The following is a 24512-nucleotide window of genomic DNA, read 5'->3' as shown; positions in this document are numbered from 1 at the left end:
GGTCACTTGAGTAACGACCTGAAGCGAGGTCGCTGGCCGTGATATTTTGGGGAAGAGCATTCCGAGCAGAGGGCACGTGTGTGTGGCACAGCATGTCTGAGGGCTGGCATGGCCAGAGTGGAAGGTACCAGGGTCCAGGCATGGACATGAGGTCAGAGAAGCTTATGGGAGACTTAAGATCACAGTAAGGACATGGGTTTTTCCTGAGTGAAATTCATCCACCAGGAAGTCTTGGAAAGGCTACCAGTCACTGGTCCCTAGGGATCAGCCCCCTCAAATGCCCGAGTGATAAGGAATGAAGTGTAACTCTGCATAGGATTTAGTAACTGAAATCCTCCAGTGGAAAGTTGCAGAGAGGGACAAGGAGAGAGCCCAGGGCCAGTGCATGAGGAAACCTCCAGGAGTAGACTGGCTCCCTACGCCCAAGGTTTCAGGCACCAGAATAAGTAAAGTGACTTGGCCTAGGGAAGGGGGAACCCCCTCCCCACCAGGTATGAAATGCCTGAGAGCCTGCTCAGGGTGGTGGGTGACGCTTCAGCTGCCTCCTGCATCCTGTTCCCCTCCTCTTCTGAGCCCTAGATTGTCTGCCTCAACAGCAGGAGGGCCTGCGGGGGGCCGGGATACTGTGATTCAGGATTCGCCAAAGCACTGCGGGCCCTCACGGCTGCCCCATTTTGTTCTTCCTGTCTGCCCATCGATTGGGGTAAGGTGGCTGAGAAGTCACCAGGGATATGTGTGTGTGTGTTGGGGCAGGGAAGGGAGTTTTCTCTGCCCCTGTGGCTGGAGGAGGAGAAAGGCGCCCAGCTTAGGTGGGGACTTAGAGCCAAGTTTAGGGTGAGGTGTAGGAGAGCTCAGGTGTCAGCAAATTCTCAGCCCTCAGGCTGGAGTTCTGTGCCTCCAGGAGGGGCTGGGCCAGCAGAATCATTTGGGGGAACAAAAGCCCAAATCAATAATCAGGCAAAGGGATTGGTCACTCCCTGAATTTCAGAGGCTCCCATCTTTGCATGGGTCTTCCCTGCTGCTCTTGCTGCTTGGAGCAGCCTTGCTGGCCTACAAGGCTATGGGGCTGGAAGCCCCCAGGGGTACAGGTCAGATCTGATGTCCCCTTGGTGCAAGTGGTGTGAATGAATGTCACTTCTTCTCTCATCATCCAGGTCCCTGTCTGTTTTTCTCACGGGCCTGGGAACCCCTGGAAGGCAAGAGCCAAGTCTCCCAATCTTGAACTACCAACTGCTGCCCAGACCAGCACACAGTAGGTGCCGAAACTCACAGAGGGCCTCCTATGGGCCAGGCCCTGGCAAGACACTGGGTGTGCTCTACTGGGCTAGATAACGTGTGTGGCTGAGTCCCTGCCATGGCCATACAAAGACCAGGAAGGGGTTTGCCCAGAGTTAGACAGCAGGTCATCGTCCTGACAGGACCCCCCGGGTTCTTCTCACAGAGGTTCCTCAAACGTCATGCCATCCTTATACTCACAATTCAGGATGTGCCCAGAGGAAGGTACCCCACCCACTCCCACTGCCGTCCCCTTCTGGAGCTCCTGACCATCCTGCCAGGCAATGGAGGCCCAGCAACAACCTCCCACTCCCAATCCATGAGAAATTAAGCCCAACAACTCACATCCTGGTTTCTCCCAAGTTGGGGATTTTTATTTACAGAAAGGCCTGGGTGGATCGAGGAGGGTGGTGGGAGACAGTAATGCCAGAAAGAGAAGGGAGATGGGTGTTTAAATACTCAGATGGGAGGGAGGCAGGGAGGAAGCAGCGGGGCTGGCTTAAGGATAGCCACCTCAGGGTAGTCACCCATCAGCAGTCACCCAGCAAGTCCAGGGGGTGAAAATGGGGTCAGGAACCGGCAGAGACTCAGTCCACCTGCCCCAAGAACAAGATGGCCAGTAGAGGATGGCGCAGATTAAAGAGGCATTTGGTAACATCTGAGTGGTACTCCAGGAAGGAAAGCCACCACATCCTCTTTGGAGCTTGGACTCTCCAGTGACACTTGCCCTGTCTGTTGACTCACTTTTTCACTTTGATGTCCTCCCTTCCCTTCCCCCATGTTTCGGATTTTCCTTGTCCTCAGGACTCCTAGGTCTCAGACAGAAGGTCCTGGGAAAGCTGGATTCCTGGGCTGAGGGATGCGGTGCTTGTCGACCCAGAGGGGACCTAGTCCTTTCCCCCCAGGATGCCCGCTGAGCTCTGTCCTGGCCTGATGCTCATGGCCCCTTGATGGATCCAGGCTCCGTGAGGCGTGCAGAGGCGTAGGCTGAGGCTCCGAGGCAGGCCGCAGGCTCACAGAAGCCTGGGAGCCCCACAGGGCCTGGTAGGCCAGGTCGGCCTGCCTCTCCAGGGGCCCCTGGGGACCCTCGATCTCCATCCTTGCCGTTGATTGCCTGGCCAGGCCGGCCAGGAAGTCCTGTGAAAGGCAGAAGGTCAAGACATCAGGGCTTCCTGTCTCGACCCTGGAATTCTTAAGTTCCATTTTTCAGGTGGGGAAAATGAGGCCAAGGACATCATAGGACGAAGGGATGCTGCCCCAGACACAGAGGCTCTGGGAGAGTCATGGGCAATTATCCATTACTCCCAACTTCCAATCAGTGAGCCTTGGGAGCAAACGTCCCTTCCTTTCCCTCCATGAAGCAGATTTTGGTGCTACCCGGGAAGTCCTCAGAATCCCAGCTGTCCACTTCCTGGCCAGACTCCACCCAGAGGCTCCTGGGTGCTCCAAAGGGGTGCAAAAGCTGGACGTGTGGGACAGGTCACTGAGCATGAGGCCTCCATGGAAGAGACCCCGTTGTCTGGGGGTCATTAATCCCAGAGCTGAGGGACAGAGCTGCAGCTGGCAGGCCCAAGGTCTTACCTGGGATCCCTGGGGGCCCAGGCATCCCGGGATGCCCACGTCCTGTGTCTCCCTGGTCGCCCTTCTCTCCACGTTTTCCTGCAGAGAAAGAAGGGAGCCTTTAGTTTTGCAGAATCGGAAAATGTGTTTTCTACTTTGGTCGCTATTTAATTTCTATTTCACACACAGCATTTATTCCTGTTTTGTGCTAGTTTATAATAGGGGAACGCTGGAAAAGACTGCAGAACTGGTTAAATAAAGGCAGGTCCAGACTATACAGTTGGTGAAGTTCACTACAGGAAAGTGTCTAATAATAACAATAGCTGGCATTCACTGTGTGCCAACTCTATGAGAATTACCTCTAACTGTCATCCTCACAATGACAATGCTATGAGGTTATTGCTATTAATATCCCGCTTTTACAGATGATAAATCTAAGGCCCAGGGAGATTATCAGGTAACTTGTCCAAGGTCCACAGGGGCAAAGTGGCAAAGTCTGGATTGACACTCGTCTTGTACTCTTGTTCCCACCTGCTTTATTACTTTGCTAATCTGCCTCCCCACTTCTAGATACACAGGAGGATGTTTATGGGGTACCACTAAGTAAACTTAAAAAAAAAACAAAACCCCCCAAAAAAACCCAAGTTATAAAATAGTACATTCATTTTCATCAGTTTACTACTGAGAGAGCAAGCCCAGGAGTTCTTCTGAAAAATGGCTGAGCGAATGGGGGAAAGTGTCTGTACCTCATCCTGAGAAGGTGAATGATGAAAGAAAACAGGAGGCTGAGCAATCAGCTGAGACCCACGGGGCTGGCCTTGGCCAAAGCCCCAGCCTCCGCCCCCACCCCACCGCAGAACAGCACTTACCCTTGGGCCCCGTATTGCCGATCTGACCCATGGCTCCCACGATGCCAGGAATGCCCCGAGGGCCAGGGTGCCCATGGGGTCCCTGCTTGCCTGGGTACCCAGGAGGCCCAGGGGGTCCTGGGGGACCCACCATGCCTGTTGCACCTAGGGCCTCCCGCTTGGCACTCACAGCCACCTCTGCCAGTTGCTCTGGAGGGAGGAAGGGAGGGAGAGAGAGAGAAGTACGTGAGATGGGTGTCAGCTCAGGAAAACTGGGGAAGGCAGAGCATCCTGATGGCCCCTGGCCCCTTGGTGTGCAGACAGAAAGCTCCCATGTTGGGAAGTCAAAGGTCTGGAGAGGGCAGGGATGTATCACAGGTCCCCAACTCCTTGGAGGCAGAGCTGGAAGGAGCACCCAGGACTCCAGGCTCTCAGGCAAGGCCACTTGCAGAGGCTCCTGAAGGGTGGCCATATCCTGACATGGACTATGAGGGGGGTTTGCTGCCCCCTCCCCTCACCTTGCAGCATCTTCAGCACGACGTCCACAATGTGCTGGTCACTGGCATCTCGGCCCTGAAAGCGGAGGGGGCCTTTCAGGAAGAAGTGCCCTGCTACCAGGGCTGACTGCTCCCGCCCCTGTGACCCCCTCCTGCGCCCATTTTACCACCGGAAGTATTTTCACCAGCTGACTGCAATCCCTCCTGCAGCACCCACACCCATCCTCTCCGAGCTGGAGCTTGGGCCCGGCCTCAGGGAAGCCAGAGGGCCTCTGGGAACTCCCCGCCTTGGGGGGATGAGCCGCACCCCAGAGAGATTTCCTACCTAGGGGATTCCCCCTCCCCTGAGGGCCAACTCACCGCCACGCCCTGTCTCCCGGGCTGTCCGGGCACGCCGCGATCGCCAGCCAGTCCTCGAGGGCCGGGGGGCCCGGGGTAGCCCTGCACCCCTGGGGCGCCCGCATCCCCGCTGGGTCCCGGGTAGCCGGGTTCTCCGCGGACTCCTTGCTGCCAGGGGCGAGGTGGGTGCAGAGCGGGGTTGAGAGGACGCACGCATCAGAGGCGGGGGCGCGTCCTAAGAAGGTGGGGGGTGGGCCTGGAGAGCAGCGGTCCCCGGGGAGCACCGAGGGAAGAGGGGCGGGGGCGGCGGGAGAGAAGGAGGAGGGCGGTGTCGCAGGGGCAGTGCTCACCTGTCCCTTGGGCCCCGGCTCGCCAGACTCGCCCTGCAGCGCAAGGAAGCGCGGTCACGAGGAGGTGGGGCCCCGGCGCCCGCCCGCCCGCCGCGCCCCAGCCGCCCCGCGCAGCCCGCTCACCTTCTCGCCCTTCTCTCCGGGGAGCCCGGCCACCCCCGGGTCGCCCTGCAAATGGAGAACAACGGGTCAGAGCAGCGGCGGAGCTGCGGCGCAGAGGTGTGACACCCTCCCCACCCCCATCCCCATTCCCCACCCCCACCGCGACAGCCAGGGCGCCCCGAAGACCGAGCGGGGGCTGCGCTGTACTCACCGCTCCGCCGCGGGGCCCGGTCTTCCCCGGGGAGCCCTGCAGAAAGCGGGAGATCGGGGCCTTGGTGAGTTCCCCTCTCCAGGGAGGGCTGGGTCCACAGCGCCTCCCAGCCCCGGCTCTCGGCCACACCCCGATCTGCAGCTCCGCCTCGCCCCCGAGGGTAGTAATTTTTCCGCGAGGATTTGGAGCAAGGGATCGAGCATCCCACAGGTCCACCGACCCCTCCCCCAGGGTCTCAGCGCTTCTTTCCCAGGTATTTTCCAGCCCCTTCTGGTACCTTGTCTCCCTTGATGCCTGGCAAGCCCTGGGGCCCTGGAATTCCTGGGGGCCCCTGTTCCCCCTTAGGGCCCTGAGGAGAAAAGAAAGGAGAGGAGTAAATCAAGTGAGGTGCCCAGACATGCGCCCCACCGCCCATCTCACCGGCCCTGCATTACCTGACGTCCTTGAGGGCCTGGCTGCCCCACTGGCCCCCTCTCACCCTGGTCGCCCTGAAATGGAATGGAAAAAGACGGTCAAACCCGGCTATCAGCAGGGGCAGCCTCCCCCTGCCAGATCCCTGACCCTGTGTGATCGGGGTGCCCTCTGTTCCTGCTGTCACCAGCGTGGAGGTCCTTTGCTCCACTTCACAGAGCAGCAAACTGAGGCCCTGGCTGGGGAGGCCTCACACAGGCTGGGCAGGGCGGGGCAGATGCTGGAGCCACTGAGAGGACCCAGATCCTGGGTCTAGCAGTGCCAGCTGCTGCAAAGGCCCCCAGGGAGGGGCCACTGTGCCAGGCACTTACCTTCTGGCCCACGATGCCCCGGGGACCGATTTCTCCTCGAGGCCCTGGCTCTCCCTGGGGGACAGAGTGATTGAGATAAGCAGTAGGCCTGGGGCATCCCTCCTTTCCATACCTGGCCAACTGCTCTCCACCCCTGGGGCTCAGCTAATCTCCTTCACCGAGGAAGGCTTCCCTCACCCCTGTTCTTTTCTCTGGTTCACACTTTCCCTGCCTAGGACCCAACATAATTGTAATTAGTCGTCATGTGATAATTTATTTAATGCCTTTCTTTTCCGCTAAACTGTAAGCTCCATGTGAGGAGGAGACCATCTTCTCAGTGTCTAGCACAGTTGCTAGCAGATATTCGGTGAATGTTTATGGAATGAATGAATGAATGACTCCCTGCTGGATTCTCAGCCCCAGTCGGCTTGGCCATCTGGGGAGGTCACACCCCAGGACAGAACCAGTCCTCCCCTCACTGCATTGTACATAGGGAAACGGGTCCAGAGGGGAGAAGGGAGCTTCCCTGGGTCACTGGGTGTGGCAGAGTACTGACTGGCACCTGGGCATCCTCAGGCGAGGGGCCTACCCCACAGTCTCACCCAGGCCCCATACACTGAATGCAGGGCTGTCAGGCCTGGGGAGGCCAAAGCAGGGGCCCTTGTGTCAGGAGGAGACACTTACCTCCTTCCCCGGGGGACCAGAGAATCCAGGGAGGCCCTGCTGGCCTGGCTCACCCTGCAGGAAAACAGTTCTAAGGTCAGTCTGGGTAGCCCAGTGAGGCCTTTGGCCTTGGAGGAGCCCAATAAACCCTAGACAGACTCTAGAACCTATGAGTTGGGGAGGGGAAAGGGTGCTCTTGGTCAGGTCCTCTGGACTCCACTGATTTTCCTGTGTTTGTTCCTCCTCTGGATTTGGAGCCAGGCCATCCTGTCTCCACTGAGCCAGGATTGGGGGTGGGGGGGTGCGGGGCAGGGACTGACAGGAGGGAGGTGATTAGGCCCAAAGGACTTGTGTCCAGGCCGAGTTGCTGAGTCTGGGGTGAGGCCAGGGCCTTGCAGTCTACGGCATGCCCCTAGTCCCTGCCCCCAGGCTCCCCTTCCCCAGATAAAGCCAATTCTGCCCCCAGCTTGGGGTCACCTCACCTTGTCTCCAGGGCCTCCTTTTGTCCCAGGCTGGCCTGGCACCCCCTGGAGAAAGAAGCTGACATCAGTTTCTGCCCTAGCCTCGGGGAGTCCCATGTACCTGCTGCTTTGCCTCACATCCCCAGTCCAGATCCTCCCCTGCCTGTGGGAGCTGAACAGCAGAAGGCCCAGCCATGGAATCACCAACTTGACTCGTGGGAGAGGAGAGGGTACAGAGGGGCCTGCCTACTAGGGCCTGCTTCCCGGGGACAAGAGGAGCACACTTATGTGCTCACAGGCACACGTGAGTGCATACAGGAACACAGTCTGCACATGGGCACGGTAGCAGGCCTTGGCCTCCGTACCCTCGGCATGGGGGGCAGGCTCCCATGGACAGGGCTCCCATAAAGTGTGGGATGGAGCTGGGCCTGAATGGTGAGAAGGCCCAGAGAGACCGGGAAGGGCATTCCAAGCAGAGGGACCAGCAAAGGCCTGAGGTGTGGAGGTGAAAAGCCAAGACAGTGTTGAGAAGGGAGAGGATGTGGAGGGGCAGCAGCTGATGAGGCAGGAGGCGTAGCTGGGGACAGATTATGGTCGTCCTTGAATGCTCAGATGAGCTGTGAGGACAAGCATTGTGGCTGCCCTGTTCATAACTGTCTCCCTCCCACTCAGTGTACCTCGTGTACTCAGTAACTTTATGAATGACTGGACGGAATGAGTTTGTCCTGGAGGCAACGGGGGCCATGGAAGGTACTTTAGGAGGGAAATGGTCAGATTCTTCTTAGCCACCACGGAGGACTGGAAAGGCCAAAGAGAAGGCTGGAGCGACTGTCCAAATGATGAGGCCTGAGCCAGGCCAGAGGCCACAGAGGTGGTGATGAGGCCTGGGCTGCAGGGGGACAAGGACTAGAGCAGGAGCTCTGGGTGTGTGGATTTCAACCTCATCAGCCACTCATGCCACCATAGGGAGGTAAGCAACAGAGCCTGGCCTCTGCAGAGAAGCAACTTACCATGGGGCAGCCCCTATGGCTCCAGCCCATACTCACCGCGAGGCCCTGGTGGCCTGGGTTTCCCGGCCGTCCTGCCTGTCCCGCACTGCCCTGGGAGAGACAGAGAACGAGAGTCACAAATGAGAGCTCCACCCAGACGGTCCATGGCTTCCCCTGGAGTGACGGCAGGGAAACTCAGGCCCAGAGGCAAGAAGGAATGTACCAATGACACACCTGAGGATCCCAGGCTCCTAGGCCTCTAGGATCAGTGTGACAGGACTCAGGGCCTGAGCTGGTAAGGGCTCTGACCCCAGCCCCGATCCCACCAGCAGTCCCCACTCCTACCTTCACACCAGGTGTGCCTGGGGTCCCGTCCTTGCCGTCAATGCCTGGGGGACCCTGCTCAGGAGGAAAGGAATAAGGAGACTCACAATGGGGAGATGCCTGGGGTCAGGCCACCCACCCATGTCCCTCTGTGACAGCTGCAGTGTGCAGGCAGGAAGTGGGTCTGGTCATCTCAGGGAACACCACTAGCCAACTAGGGGAGGGGAGTGGAAGTGGGAAGGGGATTTCGGGGGATGGACCACAGTCCTTTCCTTGTGTGGGTGGTGAGTGTCCCAGATTGCTGGAGGCTTCCCATGACTTCTACATCATCACCCTGTTTACAGGCGAAAAAACTAAGGCGCAGAAAGGGCATTTCCTGAGGGGACAGAGCCAGCCCTCCTGCAACAGAGTTCAGTCTAGAATCACAGGCTCTCCGTCCTCTGGGTGCTTGGAGTGATGACTGGACCTTGCCCTCTGTCCCCGGGGGTCTGGGCCACTTACGGTTGCTCCCTTCGGGCCTGTTATTCCCTGAGGTCCTCGAACACCTTGGCTGCCCTGCAAGTAGACAGAGATGAGTTCACCTCCAGGATGCGGAACCCTGTCTGGCTGTTTGGAGAGGGGAGCAGCCGGGAACAGGGACCTCTGGGTCCCAGAGTCCCTCTGGCACAGACCACCCCATGCAGGGGCTGGAGGAGAGGGGCCCGGGAGTGCAGTTGTTACCCTGGACCCAGCGGGAGGGAGGAGAGGTCAGCGCCAAGCAGGACCAGGTTGGGCAGGAGCAGCGGTAGGGCCGGAGGGCACGCCGGCACCCACTGTGGCCCCAGCAAGGCCCTGAGCAAGACGTGTGTGAAGAAACACAGCAATCAAATGCACGGTGTAGACTTGGTTTGGGTCTTGATTTAAACAAGAAGCGTGAAAAGACATTTTTGAAATGGGAAAAATTTAACACAGACTGCTTATTTGATGATGTTAAGGAATAACGGATAATCTCGTTGGTGTGATAATGGTACTGTGATTAGGTGAGAAAAAGCCCTTATTTTTAAGAGATACACAGAGTATTTAGGGGTGAAATGACATGATGTTAAGGATTTGCTTGAAAATATCAGTGCAAAGCAAGAACAAAGTGAAGGAAGGATGGGCAAAAGAGCATGGATGAGGTGGTGATGGCTACATGTTAATTTGGGGAGATGGGTATACAGGGGCTTATTGTTTCATTCTCTCTACTTTTGTGTATGTTTAAAAACTTGCATAATAAAAAACTTAAAAATAGCTTGCTTTCTGCTCAATTTTTCTGTAAACTCAAAACTGCTGAAAAGAAATAGTCTATTAATTACAAAAAAAAGAGTTATGAGAACTGGGATCTGGACCAAATCCCATTAGCCCCATGGCTGATTTGCTGGAATTTCATTGTCAGGCCCCAGTGACCGTGGGACTGGAGTCTCTGAATTTGATCAGCAACAGGCTGGGCTTCGAGGAGTCGGGGCTGCGGGTGCTGACCCGGGTCTGGGCACAGATGCTCCGCCCCTGTACCAGTCACCCCCACGCACAGACGCACAGAGTCATACAAGCTCACATACACACGTGCACGCACGCACGCACGCACACACCAGCCTTGGGTGGAGCTGAGTCCTGCCCAGTACTCCCCAGGGGCCCGCACAGGACGAGGGGTGCCTGAGGACTCACCACGTCGCCCTTCTCCCCGGCGCGGCCTGGTGGCCCCCGCGGACCTTCCTCACCCTGGCAAGAAGGACAAACAGGAATCCGGGTTACATGGGGGAAGCCACACCCCCTTCACAGCCCCAGGAGCTCCTGCCTGGAGGCGGTGTGAGTGGGAAGGTGAGCAGGAGCAGACTTACCGGGGACCCGGCGGCACCAATGGAGCCCAGCATTCCTTTGTACCCACGAGGACCCTGGGAAGAGGCAGAGGTTGTGGGTCAGTCCCGGCTGGACCCCAGAGGCCAGAGCGCTGGTCATGACAGCTTTGGCAGGACACTCCCAGATCACTTACTGTCTCTCCTTTGGGTCCCTCCATGCCCGGGTAGCCCCTGACGCCCTGGGGACCCTATGGAGACAGAAGAATTACAGCAATGGCAATTACAAGGCCCACTGCATGATTCCCTCTCCGACCCCCACTCCCCATCTTCACGATGCCCCTCTGGGGCAGGCAGCACAGTCTCTTATCTCACAGATGAGACGCTGAGGCTCAGAGATGGGGAGGGACTTGCCAGAGTCACTCAAAGAGACAGTGGCAGAACCTGGGCCTCAGCCGAGTCTTCTAGCTGACAGCCTTGGTTCCTGTCCCCCAATTTCTAAGTCAGCCTCAGCCTCCCTCTCCCCACCCAGAGACACACCACCCGGGCACAGGCATCTTTTTTACAAGTTAGAGGCCAGAGCAGGGAAATGACTCTACTACGGTCTCCTAGGATGAGGAGAGCAGGGCCCCGTGGGGAGGGTTCCTTACCGGCGGTCCAGGGATGCCTTGCTCTCCAGAGGCACCCACATCTCCTTTGGGACCCTAAGGGGCAGGAATGAACAATCAGACAGGCAGGCAGATGGAGAGACAAATACACAGGCAACCAAAGATACCATCCCCTTCCCGGCAAAAGCAGACAGGAAGGACCCCTAGAACCCACACAGTCTCATGTGGCCGATGGATGGGGGAAATGGAGGCCCAGCAGGGACTATGGTCTTGCCCAGGGACACGTCAACCTAGCACATGGGCCTCCTGCCTCCCAGCTCAGGGCTCTGTCCCCGTAGACCCACGGAAGAAGAAGAGGAAGGGAGAAGGGAGAAGGGAGGCCTCTGTAGGGCCCTCTCCACACACCCCCTCCCATGGCCTGCAACTCACCGGCTTCCCCTGGCGGCCCGAATCGCCCAGAGCCCCGCGTTTGCCAGGATGCCCCTGAAGCGAAGAAAAGAGATTAGGTTCATGGCTCCTTCTGCAAGTCCCCCTTACCCACCAAGGGTCCCTCGAAGCCCTCAATGTGAGGTCCCCTCCTATCCACCTTCCCCGCCCCCCAAGACTCGGGTCCGGAGCTCACCTTCACTCCCTGCAGCCCTGGGGGGCCTTTAGCTCCCGCTGGACAGTTGGTTGGACACTGGAAAGAGAATCCCACAGGCCTCTGTTGTCACTGGTTCCCCATCCAACCAATCCTGAACCCTCCTCCCACCCAAGCCGGGGGAACCTCTCTGCCCATCCTCTCCCCATCTTCCCCGGACTCCACCGCCTAGATGGAGACTACCTCCTTGCCCGCCCCTCTCCAGCGGACCCGCCCCCTCCCCGCGTTAGCCCCGCCCCAGGCCCGGCCTCTCACCAGGAAATCGGCGCTGCCTTCCAGGCCCGCGATGGTTCCGGGGCGGCCCTGAGAGGAGACGTGTGGAGATGGAGCCTGACCCAAACCTTCCCCACCCCAGGCTGGCGCCAAGGCCCCTTGTCCTTCCACGTGTGGGAGGTCTGAGGACACTTACCGGTTTCCCAGGAGGCCCTGGGGGCCCTGATGGTCCGTCTGGTCCAGGATCCCCCTGGAAGCAAGAGAGGCCCAAATTATACCCCTGTGTAGCCCCGACCAGGTCACCTCTTCCCCCTCCTGCAGTTCCTGCAATGGCCCTGTCCACCCTGCCCTCCAGGTCACCTCCTGAGACCTGAGCTCTTGGGGAGACCAATGGCCCCGCCCTGGGCCTCCCTGAAAGACCCACCAGAGAGTGGGCTCAGCAGGAGGGGCTTCTGCCCCAGACCTGGGGGAGCTCCCTAGTGGCCAGAAGCAGGCCCAGGAACTCCTGGAGAGACTCCCAACTTGCCGGCTCGGGAGCAGAGGGCAGGAGACAGACTGAGCAGAGGGGTGGCTGGGGCTCACCTTGGGGCCTGTGATTCCAATCTCACCGGGGAGGCCAACTGGTCCAGGAGGTCCCTAGGAACAGAGACGTCAGGCCAGGATGTCTTGGAAGGTTAGACCACCCCAGACACAAAGGTAGGAACAGGCACCCAGAGTCCCCTTCCCAACTATTACTTTGCCACCAACCCCAGAGAGACTGACAGATTAGTGCTTTAAGAACCAGAGAATCCCAGAGCCAGTGGATAGGCCCAGAGTCCTCCGGCAAGTCTACCCGTTCCCGACACCAACACAACATGCTGGCCCCTCCCCATGATGACCAGTCCCCTGGAAGCCCTTCTGCATCCTCCTTCCCTGGGTGTCCCAGGGACCCTGCCCCATCCCTGAGGACTTACAGGGGGTCCAGCAAAGCCAGGGCCCTGGAACAGAAGGAAAGATTAGGTTAATGACTCCTTCTGCAAGTCCCCCTTAGCCACCAAAGGTCCCTCGAAGCCCTTATGGAGTCCACTTACCGGCAGACCGGGGGGACCTGGGAGCCCGGGCTGGCCCTGCAAGACCAATGGGAGAGGCTCAGAGGCTGGGGTCTCCTGGATCCCACAGGATCCTCTCTCCTGCAGCCCCTCCCAAACTCTGGCCCTAGATTGCCCATGCTGGCCAGTCCCCAGCAGGCCACTTACCTTGACTCCAGGGATCCCCATGGGGCCAGGCTCCCCCTTGGCTCCAGTTAGACCCTGGGGAAGAAAGAGAGGACTATCAGTGAGGGGCAAGCCTGCTCCCTGACCCATGGGGTATGGCAGGTCCAGAGGTCTCTCCTGGGAGGGTCCAGGCTGCCTTTCACCACACTCCATGAAGGCCTGGGGGCCTTGACACTTCACTCCATCCCTCCCTGCCCCCCATTCCCACAGTAACCCCGGGAGGCAGGCAGGCAGAACAGTTATCCTCTTTTGAAACATGAGAAACAAAGGCCCAAAGATTTGTCAGCCCAGGCCTCCGGCCTCTCAGTTCAGGAGTCTAGAAGACCTACACACAGGTTTGGATTGGCCACTTTCTTGACGTCTGCCCCTGGCAACTTTTTCTGAGCCTTACTTTTCTCATCTGCAAAATGGGTTAATAGTCATGCTTCTCTCTGTGGGTGGATGTGAGAACCCCTGTGGAAGGCCATGGGCTTTGTGATCTTTGCAGGGTGTGGATGAGTTAGAGGGGCCCTGGTGGCTGGCCACAGCCCTGGTGGGCACCACGTGAGCCAGCAGGGCAAAGGCAACTCATGGGGGCCTCTTGTTCTTCCCGTCTTTCAGTGACCGACCCAAGTGTATCCCCAACCAGATGACTGTCCCAGTGCCCCTGGCTGTGTCCAGCAGCCTGTGACCTTAGGGCCCCTGGGAACTCTGCGGTATCAGCCAAACAATGTTCCCCTCCTGAGTTGCGCCTGAGGCCATGAGGGGGTGGGGTGGGGAAGGGAGGAGGGGAGCATGACGGGTCCGCCTAGAGTATTCAGTCTGATGCTTGGAGACTGAATCCTGGTTGCCACAGACAAACAGAACCCCTCTCTGCACCCCCATCTGCCCATGATCCGCGGCTCCTGGGGTGGGGGTGGGCTTCCAGGAGGCCACAAGTCATATGAAGGTGAGGGGGGCTCACGGCTGTAGAGTCTCTATCCTGCGGCCCCACTCTGAGCAGAAGAGCAGAGAAGATGCCAGAACTGGGCTCTGGGAGTCAGTGGGTGGGGCCCTAACCCGCTCCACCCACCACTCAGGTACTCACATCAGTCCCCGGCTTGCCGTCTGGTCCATCGGGCCCTGCTTGGCCAGGCTCTCCCTTAGGTCCCTTGGAAACAGAGATGGGCAGATATTAGCCAGAGGAGGGGAGAACTGGAAGGGTCAAAGGTCAAAGAGGAAAAGGCACTCACCGGAGGGCCAGCTTTCCCAGGGGGCCCCTTGTCACCCTGCAAGATACAAGTCAGTGAGACAGCACATTATGGCTCATGCTACCCACAGTGGGCTCACGCAGGCCCTGGCTGGCTGGTCCCACATGCTCCTCTCCTCACTCTCTTCTCTTCTGTCCTGGGTCCCCTCAGCCTTGTACTTTTTGGTAAAATAGCTCCTTTTCCCTCAAAAAAACTGAGGTGAATTGAAACCAATGCCAGCCAGGATGGAGAGGGTGATATCAACATGCAGGTGGGTTTTAGACATGCCGATGCTGGGAAGGTGCCTGTGATGAGACCTGTAAATGGGGCTGTGGGCTCCAGGGTACCCGGGAGAGCCGCTGCCTCTTGGACTGGGGCAAGTGTGGGAAGAAAGCTGGGGCTTTTAGAAAAACCTGAAGGGGAGGTGAGTGAAGTGGGCAGCAGCCCTCTTCCGAATTGGGGTGAGGAACACAAAAGACTGGAGTGGGGGACAAAGACCACAGGGGCCTTTGAAGGGGACAGATTCCAACTGTTCCCAAGGCGAGCACGACCTCTTCCTTCGGTGACAAAGGACCCTTGGTGGAGGACAGGCAGGGCCTGTAGAGTCACATTCAGCCCCAGAGAGGCCTCCAGGCATTTCAGAGCCTGCAGCAGCCAGAATGCTGGCGGGGTCCCAGGGCCCTGTGTTGGAGGGTGGGGGCACCAAGTTGAATAGAAGTCTGTCCAGATGGGTAAACATGGAGCTGACCTCCTGGGGGAGCCTATGGAATGAGGTATTTAACCCTCACCATGCTAGGAGAGCAGGGAACAAGCCCAAGTGGTTCTAAATCGGGGAGAAAAATGCAAAGGGAAGAGACAAGAGTCTGGCCCCAGCTGGTCAGCGGTCTGGCCAAGGCTCCCAAGCTACCTTGAAGAAGCATCTAGACGTGCCAGGGGGCAGGGCGAGAGGTTCAGGCGTCTCCCACCCGAAAAAGAAGGGAGAGGAGGGGAGGGGGATAAGAAATCGCTATGAGCTGTGGCCGGCAGATGGAACAGCAGCTCCTTGTCCGCGGGCAGCTATAACGGGATCTGCATCTCTCTGGGCTGGTTTGAGGTTTTTGCAGAACAAACAGGCTCCTTGTAGCGCAAGCCGGCGCCGCCTACTGGCAACAAGGGACACTGCATCTCCAGGCACCAACCTCGCCCCTGCCCCCATTCCCAAGGATCACAAAGTTCCCCTTTGTCCGCAGCCTCCCTCCCTCTCCGGTCTCAGGTTAGACTCACGTCGATGCCGTCGGATCCAGGCACTCCTGGCGGCCCCGGGGGACCCGGGGGCCCCTGCTCTCCTGGCGGACCTCTCTGAAAACACACACAGGGGTGCAGCCCTCAGACAGTGCAGGGAGCTGGGCATCGCAGGGGTGCAGCTCCACTGGGAAAGGGAGCCCCGCAGGGAGCCGGGAACTCCCGTTTGTCGAGTACCTACTATGTAGCAGATATCGTGTACTATTGCATATATGATCCTATGGAATGCTCAGAACTGTGAGGCGGATACTATTACGACCCCCAGTTTGCAGTTGAGGAAACAGGCTCAGAAAGATTAAGGGGTCCATGATCACAGAGAGTAAGTGGTGGAGCCAGGATTCCGTCCCAGGTCTGCCTCACTCCTTCCACTGTACCCTGTTGTCCTTGCGCTGCCATGGTGGGGAAGAGATGGAGATGGCTCCAGTCAATAACAGATGGTAGGCAAGGTGGTGCCTAGCAGACGGTTGGCCCTCAATGAATGGTTGCTCATATTATTTTTAGATGAACAACGGGTACAGATGGTGAGTAGGTACCCCTTCCTCTCCCCCTGGTGCGGAGAAAACCCGAAGGCAAAGTGGGGGAGGCGCGAGAAGGGGGCGTAGGGAGGGGAAACATGCTCTCGCCTACCACTCAGAACACCCCTCTCCCAGCACCACTCCTCCATCCACCCCTGGGTGGCCCTCTTATGGGTGCCAGCCCCGAACCAGGCAGGGGTCCCGCACGCTCCAGGTGCCCGCACCCTCCCCCGGCTGGCGCCCTGCAGGCAGCTGCGAACAGCACTGGGCACTAGACGGTGCCCGGGCCCTGCTCCACCGCCCTCGCGTCCCGTTAGGCCCCCAGCCCCGCGGCGGCCCTCGGAAGTGAGACGCAGGCCCCCGGGCCCCGCCGAGAGGCAGCCGCCGGGCGAGAGCGGCGTCTGGCTGGAGCCGGCGCCCCCTGGGAGGCGGCGGGGGCGGAGGCTCCGGAGCCCCGTGAATGGGCAGCATTGTCTCCCCCGCCACCTGGGCTCTCCGGGCTGCCAGGACCCGGCGCCAGCTCCTGCCCCACGCTGCCTGTCCCAGGCAGGGCCGAGCATCTCCGGACGGGGTCCCTCTGGCTGCCTGGCTCATCCACCTCCTTTCACCGGCTGGGGTGCGTCCCATAGGTGCACCTCCCGAGGGGACTTGCGCCGCACGACTCTCCGAAGCAGCCCCTCGGGCTAGAGAGTGTCAGTAGAGGGTGGGGGACAGGCAGAGCCCTTCCCCAGTCTCCTGGATCCTGAACCCCGGACCCCAGGCCCCACATCCCGGCCCCCGGCGCAGGAGTGGCCGCGGGACTTACGATCTGCGCCAGGGCGAGCCCGAGCACCTGGAGGAGGACAAGGAGGCTGCGGGGGGCGGCCGCAGCGGCCATGGCGGGCGGCGGGCTCGAGGAGGACGGTGCCCGGGTCCACGCACGCACCGACGGCCGAGGCTCCGGGCCGGCGGCGCTGGCTGCTCTCGGACGGACGGGGCGGGCCCGGCCTCCTGAATATGCGGGGGGCGGGGCGGGGGCCCGCGGGGTCTGTCACCTGAGAGGCCCAGGGAGGGAGGCCGGCGCCCTCCGCCCAGCTCCGCCCCGCTCCGTCCAACTGCCAGCGCCCACCCTCCATCCTCGTCCCGGGCTTCTCGGAGGCCCCGGCAAGGTAATGCGAGGAGCGGCCGGGGTGCAGGACCGAGATCATGGTCCCGTTTTTCTGTGAGGAGGCAAAGGGCCGTCGAGGGCCCCTCCAGCCTGACCTCCAGGACCCAGCGCCTTCCATCTGACCCGCAGCCCTCGCCTCATCACTTGCCCCACGTCCTAAACCACTTCTGCCTGCGAGTCCCGGTGTGGACCAGTCCTCTCTCCTCCAGGGCCCAGGCCGAGCCGGCCTTAGGGTCTGCGGACCTTGTAGCAGGCTCTGCCCAGCCCCCACCCTCCTCGTCCTTCTCCACGTACAAGCAAGCAGGCCTCTTCCATGTTAAAGCCTGCCAAAGCCGTTCCTGGATGCTCCATCCCTTGAATACCCGCGTCCGCCTCTTTCCTCTAGCGTCACTGCTAATTCTTCAGCAGAGTTGTCCTCATCCCACCTCTAAACTTCCACACCTCCTTCTCACCTCCTTGTTTCTGCTCCAGCTGGGAGATCAGTCTCCTGGGAGTCACCAGTGAGGCCCAGCCCCTCTTCAGTTCTTCAGACAGAAGGCTGTTGGCACCTGGACCTGCCCTTGGCTGTTCTAGCCTCGAGGTCTTCCCTGCCCGGGCTTCCGTGTCCAGCAGCCTGCTTCTTCTGTGGCCTTTTCTCCTCTGCAGCTCCCTTAGGCGCTAGTGTCTCTGGGCTGGGCCTCCTCACTCGCTCCGAGAGGTCTCCTCCGTGTTCATGGAAACCACCGCCTCAGGCAGCAGAGTTTATGAAGCCTGTCTGTGCAGCACCGCCTCTCCAGAGCCCCTTACCTTTTCTTTCCTTCGCTTAAGCAAGATTGGTAAGTGCTTTGGAACCTGACTCTGTCACTAAGTATGACCACAGGCACCTAAAACTATATGAAGTCTCAGTATTCTTATCCGTCAAAGGGAATAATAATAACCCCTATTTTAGAAGGCTTTTGTGAAGATTGAATGAGATGACGTGTGTGAAGTGTGTTACCTAGCACCAGCACATAGTAGGTGCTTGATACATTTTAGCTTTCATTATGATTTACTGAGGACCCTCTCTTTCCCAGGCCTGCACCCAATGTGGGGAAGACCGCCATGAGCAGATCAGCTAAAATAGTCAACGAGTATGCTCTGGAACCTACAAAGTCCACCTGTGTTGGGCATGTTACCAAAGGGCCCTGGGCTTTGAAAGGGGCTCCTGGAGCTGAGTTTAGGAGAAAGGGCTCGAGAGAACTTAATTGCTCTGCTGGACTGAGTGAGGAGGAATTTGGAGTTTGCAGGAAGCAAGATGAGAGGAGGAGGAGGTGAGAGGGATGGTGGGCATTGCCCCGGGGGAGTGCTATGATAGGTGTACACGACTTCTAAGGAATGGGACGTCCAAAGTTGTTGGTCTTATGTTGTTCATTTCTTCCTCTCTTTGTGAGGCAAACACACAAAGGGCTGGTGTGAATAAGTTTTCTTTTTTTGTGTGGAAATTATAGACAGGAGATGAGCGTCACGCTTGGACAGCACACATTAGTGGCTTAATTGTCTGTTGCAGCATAGCAAATCACCTAAAAACTTAGCGGCTTAAAACAATTTCTTGGATCACGAATGCAGGAATGGCTCTGCTGGTTGGTTCTCGCTCGAAGTCTGTTAGGAGGTTGCAGGCAGATGGTGCCTGGGGTAGTGTCATCTAGAAGGCTTCCTCACTCGCGTGTCTGGTGTCTGTAGTAGGAAGCCTCCAATAGCGGGGGCTGGACCAGCTGGAATTTCTTGGGCAGCTCTCTCCTTTCTGTCTTTGTGTGCTTTCCATGGGGTCTCTCCAGCATGGCGACTTCAAGGTAACTGAACTTTCTACGTAGCCGCTCAGAGGTAGGGAGAACACCAGACTGAAGCAGAATTGCCTTTTAGGACCTAGCCTCAGAAGTCACACAGCATCAATGTCACCACATTTTTTTGGTCCAGGCAATGACAAAGGTCTGCCCAGCTTCAAAGGGAGGGAACAGACCCCACCTTTTGATGGACAAGTTTCAATATCACATTTCAAGAAGAGCATGGGGGTGGGACATACATTGGTGCAGACATCTCTGGAAAAGAGATCTCAGCCTACCACACTTGGGCTTATAAACTGAACCAATTCAGTGGAAGCTGGAGCTGACCCACAAGGGAAGGCTTTAGACCCACAAGAAATGGGCTAGAGGTTCCAGCCAATTTCATATACCTTTTAAAGAGCAGGGAGACCCTGAATAAATGAAGAGTCACAGATCCACCTTCCTGGATAGTAAGACTCCACTGTGGCAAAGATGTCAAATTAATCTGTAAACTCCATGCAATTCCAATCAAAGTCAGAGCACAGTCTTTATGAAACTTGACAAACTGATTCTACAGAGATTCTAGAAGAGACATGGCATGAAAATAGCCAAGAAAATTTGAAAAAAATAAATGAAAAAGGTCCTTCTCTATCAGAGATCAAAACATAATATAAAGCAATTTATTCAAACTTGCTTTAATTCAAAATTATCTGCCTAGGAAGAGATAAAAGGAGAGAGAGCGAGAGAGACAAGAAACACACACACACATTTATTACATATATTTAATCTGTGATAAAGGTCTATATATTTAGTTTATGATAAAGGCTAAATTGAAGATCAGTGAGGAAAGGGTAGCTTAGTCAATGAATATTGAGGCAGTTGGATATATATTCAGAAAAAATTCAAGTTAGATTTCTACATCACCATATAAAAATATATTCCTGGACAAATGAATTAAGGACTTAAATATAAAAATAACAAACTATGAAAACCTAAAGGGAAATTTTTTGTAGTTTTGTGGTAAGGAAAACTTTCCTGAGCAATACACGAAACCATGAAGAGATGTTTAAATTTGACTTCATAACAGTTTTCAAATGCCTGTATAATAAAAACATGGAGATAAAATTAAAAGACAGAAAGGAAATATTCACACTACACATCACCAGACAAGGAATTAATATGGATAGCATACAAAGAGCTCTTACAAATCAATAAGGCAAGCTTTATCAAACAGTTCAAGGATTTTCTAATTTGAAACTTCTACAAGCTTTATAGAGAAGAAAAAATAAAGAACACTCTCAAACTCATTTATGGGGCTAATATAGCTTTGATATCCAAACCAGTGGTGGGCAATAAGAGAGAGGAATATTACAAGCCAATCTGTCTTATGAACACAGATGGAAAAATCCTATTTAAAATATTAGGAGATTGAATGTAGCAACCTATTAAAAGATACGTCATGACCAAGTTGGTTTTATACCAAGAAAGTAAGGATGGTCTAAAATTAGAAAATCTGTTAATGTAATTCACCACACTATTAAAGAAGAAAGTTTAAGATCATCTCAAAGATAAAAAAAAAAAAAAAGAAGAAAGAAAGAAACCCAAATGTCTACTCTTGTCTTTCCGCCTACCATAGTAATTTTCTCTGTAAGAACAAGCCTGAAAATGGGGGCCCAAGAAGCCATGTCTTGGATCAGAAGGGAGCCCTGCCAGTCTCATCTTCTGGAAGAATGCACAGAGCCTGGAAGCATCCTTGTGGACTAGAGTGAAAGAATAGGAGGGAGAGAATTTGTCCCTTCTATTTCCTTTTCATCCAAATTAACTCAGGATTTCTTTTCTTTCTTTCAATACAATTTTAAGTTTTAGTTGTAGAGATATTTTATGTTTGAGCAGAAACTGAGTCTAATTCATCCTCTGTGCTCCCAAGCTGCAGATGTCCACAGATTTTTGAGTGAGCAAATGACCTATCGCTGAATCAACCCCAACACACATTGGATCCGTGGGCTGAGACTTCCCTCAGGACCTTCCCTGGCCAGGAAGCAGGGTCTCAGGGCTTAGTTTGGAGCGATGGACTAAATCCTCTTATCTCTGGCCAAACCCACCAGGCTCACATCCTGGTTTCCTCCGTTGTTTTTTAAAAACACTTAACCTCCCCGCTGCTCTGAGTTTCCCGGCTCCTCCCCCAGCATCTGAGTTCTCAGCCAGTCTCCCCTCCCAGCCTTTCCAGTGCTCTGGAACAGTGGTTCACTGATCGGCAAACTTTCTGCCTGTTCGCAGTTTCTCAGAACACATCCTCCGCCTCCAAGCCTGGACCGCCACATGATCCTCCCCTACAGCCCGCTTTCCTGCAGCCGTCTCAGATGGAGGCGCCACGTCCGTCAGGGATCAGGGGTGGGACCAGTGTCCACATTGTTTCTTGAAGCATTTTTCCAGACATGAGCATGTAGAAACCCCTACTCCCTCAGCCACGTGCCCACCGGTTCTGTCTCCCCTCCTCTCTTTCCTGGGCCACTTTCCCTCGCTCGCTAATGACTCCGGCACCTGAGTCCTATCTTCCCATCCTCTCGGAGTGCTGCCATCATTTGGGACACTTCACCGCCTTCTTAAATGACCCATTCAACAGCCTGGATTCTGAGTTCCTTGAGAACTCATTTCCACCTAATTTCTAGTGACCGTCTCCTCACTTCCACTTCACTCATCTTCTCAAGGGGAGAAGACCTGAGACTTCGGTCTCATCCAGAAGTGCCTCATCTCTGAAATATTAAAATCAAACAACCCTCGGATCCCTGAGCCACCATGTAAGAAGTCTTGCCGCTCTGCTAGGGACACCACATGGAGAGAGAGGAGCCCAGGCTTCCAGCTGTCCACCAAGGCACCAGGTGCATGACTGAAGCCTTTTTTTTTTTTTTTTAAGATTTTATTTTTTCCTTTTTCTCCCCAACGCCCCCCGGTTCATAGTTGTGTATTCTTCGTTGTGGGTCCTTCTAGTTGTGGCATGTGGGACGCTGCCCCAGCGTGGTCTGACGAGCAGTGCCATGTCCACGCCTGGGATTCGAACCAACGAAACACTGGGCCGCCTGCAGCGGAGCGCGCGAACTTAACCACTCGGCCACGGGGCCAGCCCCTTGACTGAAGCCTTTTTGAACCTTCCAGACCGGCCTGATCACCAGCTAAATACCACCGAGGGGCTGAGGAAACGCCACATGGAGCAGAAGGATAGCTCAGCTAAGCTTTGCCTGGATTTCTGATCCACAAAATTGTGAGATATGTTTTTTTAAAGATTAGAACTTTTTTTACTTTTAAAATAATCATACATTCACAGAAAATTTAAAAAATAGTACAGAGGGGCTGGCCCCGTGGCCGAGTGGTTAAGTTTGCACGCTCCGCTGCAGGCGGCCCAGTGTTTCGTTGGTTCGAATCCTGGGCGCGGACATGGCACTGCTCATCAAACCACGCTGAGGCAGCGTCCCACATGCCACAACTGGAAGGACCCACAACTAAGAATATACAACTATGTACCGGGGGGCTTTGGGAAGAAAAAGGAAAAAAATAAAATCTTATTAAAAAAAATAGTACAGAAAGGTCCCGTGTACCCTTTATCCAATTAATCTCAATGATAACATCTTATGTAATCACAGGGCAATAACAAAACCTGGAAATCAATGGTACAATCCATAGGCCTTATTCAGATTTCACCAGTTTTACCCGCACTCATATGTGTGTGTGGTGCACGTGCATATAGTTCTAAGCAATTTTATCACAGGTACAGATTCCTGTAACCATCACCACAAACAAGATACGGAACTAGTCCATCACCAAAAAGATCCCTCATGCTACCTATTTATAGTGACACCCTTTTCTCTTCCTGCCCCCTTAAACCTTGGTAACCACCAGTCTGTTTCCATCTCTGTGATTTTGTCCATTTTGAGACTGTTATATAAATGGAATCATCTAGTATGTATCCTTTTGAGATTGGCTGTTTCCACTCAGCATAATTTCCTTGAGATCCGTCTAAGTTGTTGAGTGTGTCAATAGCTTCTTCCCTTTTTACTGCTCAGTAGTATTCCAGTCCATGGTATGGATGTACCACAGTTTGTTTAACCATTCATCCTCTGAAGAATATCTGAGCTGCTTCCAATTTTCAGCTGTTAAGAATAAAACTGTTACGAACATTCATGTACATGTTTTTGTGTGGACGTAAGTTTTAATTTCTCTGAAATAAATACCCAGAAGCGCAATTATTCAGTTGTACGGCAAGTGTATGTTAAGTTCTTTTTAACTGCCAAAATGTTTTCCAGAGTGGATGTACCACTTTATATATGTACCATCAATAATGTATGAGAAATCCAGTTTCTCCACAGCCTTGCCAGCATTTGAGGTTGTCACTATTTTTATTTCAGCTGTTTTGTTATTTCAGATGTGTGATAATATCTCGTCTTGTGGCTTTAGATTTGCATTTCCCTAATAGCTAATAATGAACATCTTCACAAGGGCTTATTTTCCATCTGTGTATCCCCTTTGTTAAAATGTCTGTTCATGTCTTTTACCTTTTTCTAATTGGCTTGTTTGGTTCTTTGCTGTTGAGTTCGAGGGTCTATTGCATATTCTAGATATGAGTCCAGTGTCAGATGTATACTTTGCAATATTTTCTCCCAGTCTGTAGCTTGACTTTTCATCCTCTTAAAATAGGCCCTTAGGCAGAGAAAAAGATTTTAATTTTGATGAAATACAATTTGTTGATTTTTTTTCTCTTATGTATTGTGCTTTTAGTGTTGTATCCAAGAATTTGCTGAGCCTTAGGTCCAGAAGAGTTTCTATTTTCTCTTAAGAGTTTTATAGTTTTATGCTTTGCATTTTGAGCTAAGTTTTGTATAAAGTGTGAGGTTTAGGTCGAGGTTCTTCTTTTTTTTTTTTTCCTATGGATATCTAATTATCCTTCCTTCACTGAATGGCTTTTCTACCTTTTTGGGAAAAACGAGTTGGCTGTACCTGTGTCAGCCCATTTCTGGATTCTCATTTTATTCTGTTGCTCTAAGTGTGTTCATTCCTCTGCAAATACCACATTGTCTTAGTTACTATAGGAATTAAGATATAGTAATTAAATCTTAATATCAAGAAGAGTGATCTCTCTAACTTTATTCTTCTTTTCCAAATTGTTTTAGATGTTCTAGTTTCTTTGCCTTTCCATATAAATTTTAGAATAAACTTGTCTATATATATAAAAAAATCTTGTAATTTTTGATAGGAATTGCATTCAACCTATAGATCAATTTTGAGGGAACTGACATCTTTATTAGGTTGGGTCTTCCAATCCATGGACATGGTACATCTCTCCATTTATTTAGATCTTCTTTGATTTCTTTTTTTTGTAGTTTTCATTTTGTAGTTTTCGGCATACAAGTCCTATACATATTTTTCTAGTTTTATTCCTAAATATATCATTTTTTGAGTAATAGTATCGGTATTTTAAATTTTAGTTTCCACATGTTCATTGCTAATATACAATAATAAAATTGATTTTTGTATTTGATCTTGTGTTTTTTTAATTTGATGTACTCACTTATTACTTCTAGGAGCTTTTTGGTAGATTCCTTTAGCTTTTCATGTTATTTGTAAGTAGACACACTTTTAGTTCTTCCTATCTAATATGTATACCTTTTCTTTTCTTTTCTTGCCTT

At 54.3% G+C, this 24512-nt stretch overlaps 1 protein-coding gene across 1 annotated transcript; it reads right to left on the bottom strand.

Annotated features, from left to right (window-relative positions):
* Positions 1 to 1621: 1621 nt before the first annotated feature.
* Positions 1622 to 16902, bottom strand: COL9A2 (collagen type IX alpha 2 chain). Its single transcript, XM_044770448.2, has 32 exons — positions 16715 to 16902; positions 15377 to 15451; positions 14117 to 14152; positions 13972 to 14034; positions 12888 to 12941; positions 12723 to 12758; positions 12606 to 12629; positions 12235 to 12288; positions 11849 to 11902; positions 11695 to 11742; positions 11422 to 11478; positions 11229 to 11282; positions 10842 to 10895; positions 10389 to 10442; positions 10237 to 10290; positions 10064 to 10117; positions 8882 to 8935; positions 8402 to 8455; positions 8114 to 8167; positions 7089 to 7133; positions 6628 to 6681; positions 5965 to 6018; positions 5617 to 5670; positions 5460 to 5531; positions 5183 to 5218; positions 4993 to 5037; positions 4870 to 4902; positions 4541 to 4687; positions 4202 to 4256; positions 3705 to 3893; positions 2857 to 2934; positions 1622 to 2412 (listed from the first exon to the last, which is right to left on the bottom strand). The coding sequence occupies exons 1-32, from the start codon at positions 16784 to 16786 to the stop codon at positions 2213 to 2215; spliced, it is 2067 nt and encodes a 688-aa protein (XP_044626383.1). The 5' UTR covers positions 16787 to 16902; the 3' UTR covers positions 1622 to 2212.
* Positions 16903 to 24512: the final 7610 nt, after the last annotated feature.

Source organism: Equus asinus, chromosome 5 (assembly GCF_041296235.1).
Source record: "Equus asinus isolate D_3611 breed Donkey chromosome 5, EquAss-T2T_v2, whole genome shotgun sequence".
NCBI lineage: Eukaryota > Metazoa > Chordata > Mammalia > Perissodactyla > Equidae > Equus > Equus asinus.
This window is presented reverse-complemented; position numbering and strand designations above follow the sequence as displayed.

Bases quoted from the DNA above. Each gene is read 5' to 3' on its own strand.
- COL9A2 (XM_044770448.2), bottom strand. From the start codon at position 16,786: ATGGCCGCTGCGGCCGCCCCCCGCAGCCTCCTTGTCCTCCTCCAGGTG. The intron at 7,134-8,113 runs GTGAGTATGGGC...TTCTTTCTCCAG, and splicing joins CAGGCCACCAGGGCCTCGCG to GGGGTGCCAGGCCAGCCTGG. The intron at 2,413-2,856 runs GTAAGACCTTGG...TGCCTTTCACAG, and splicing joins TGGGCCCCCAGGGATCCCAG to GACTTCCTGGCCGGCCTGGC.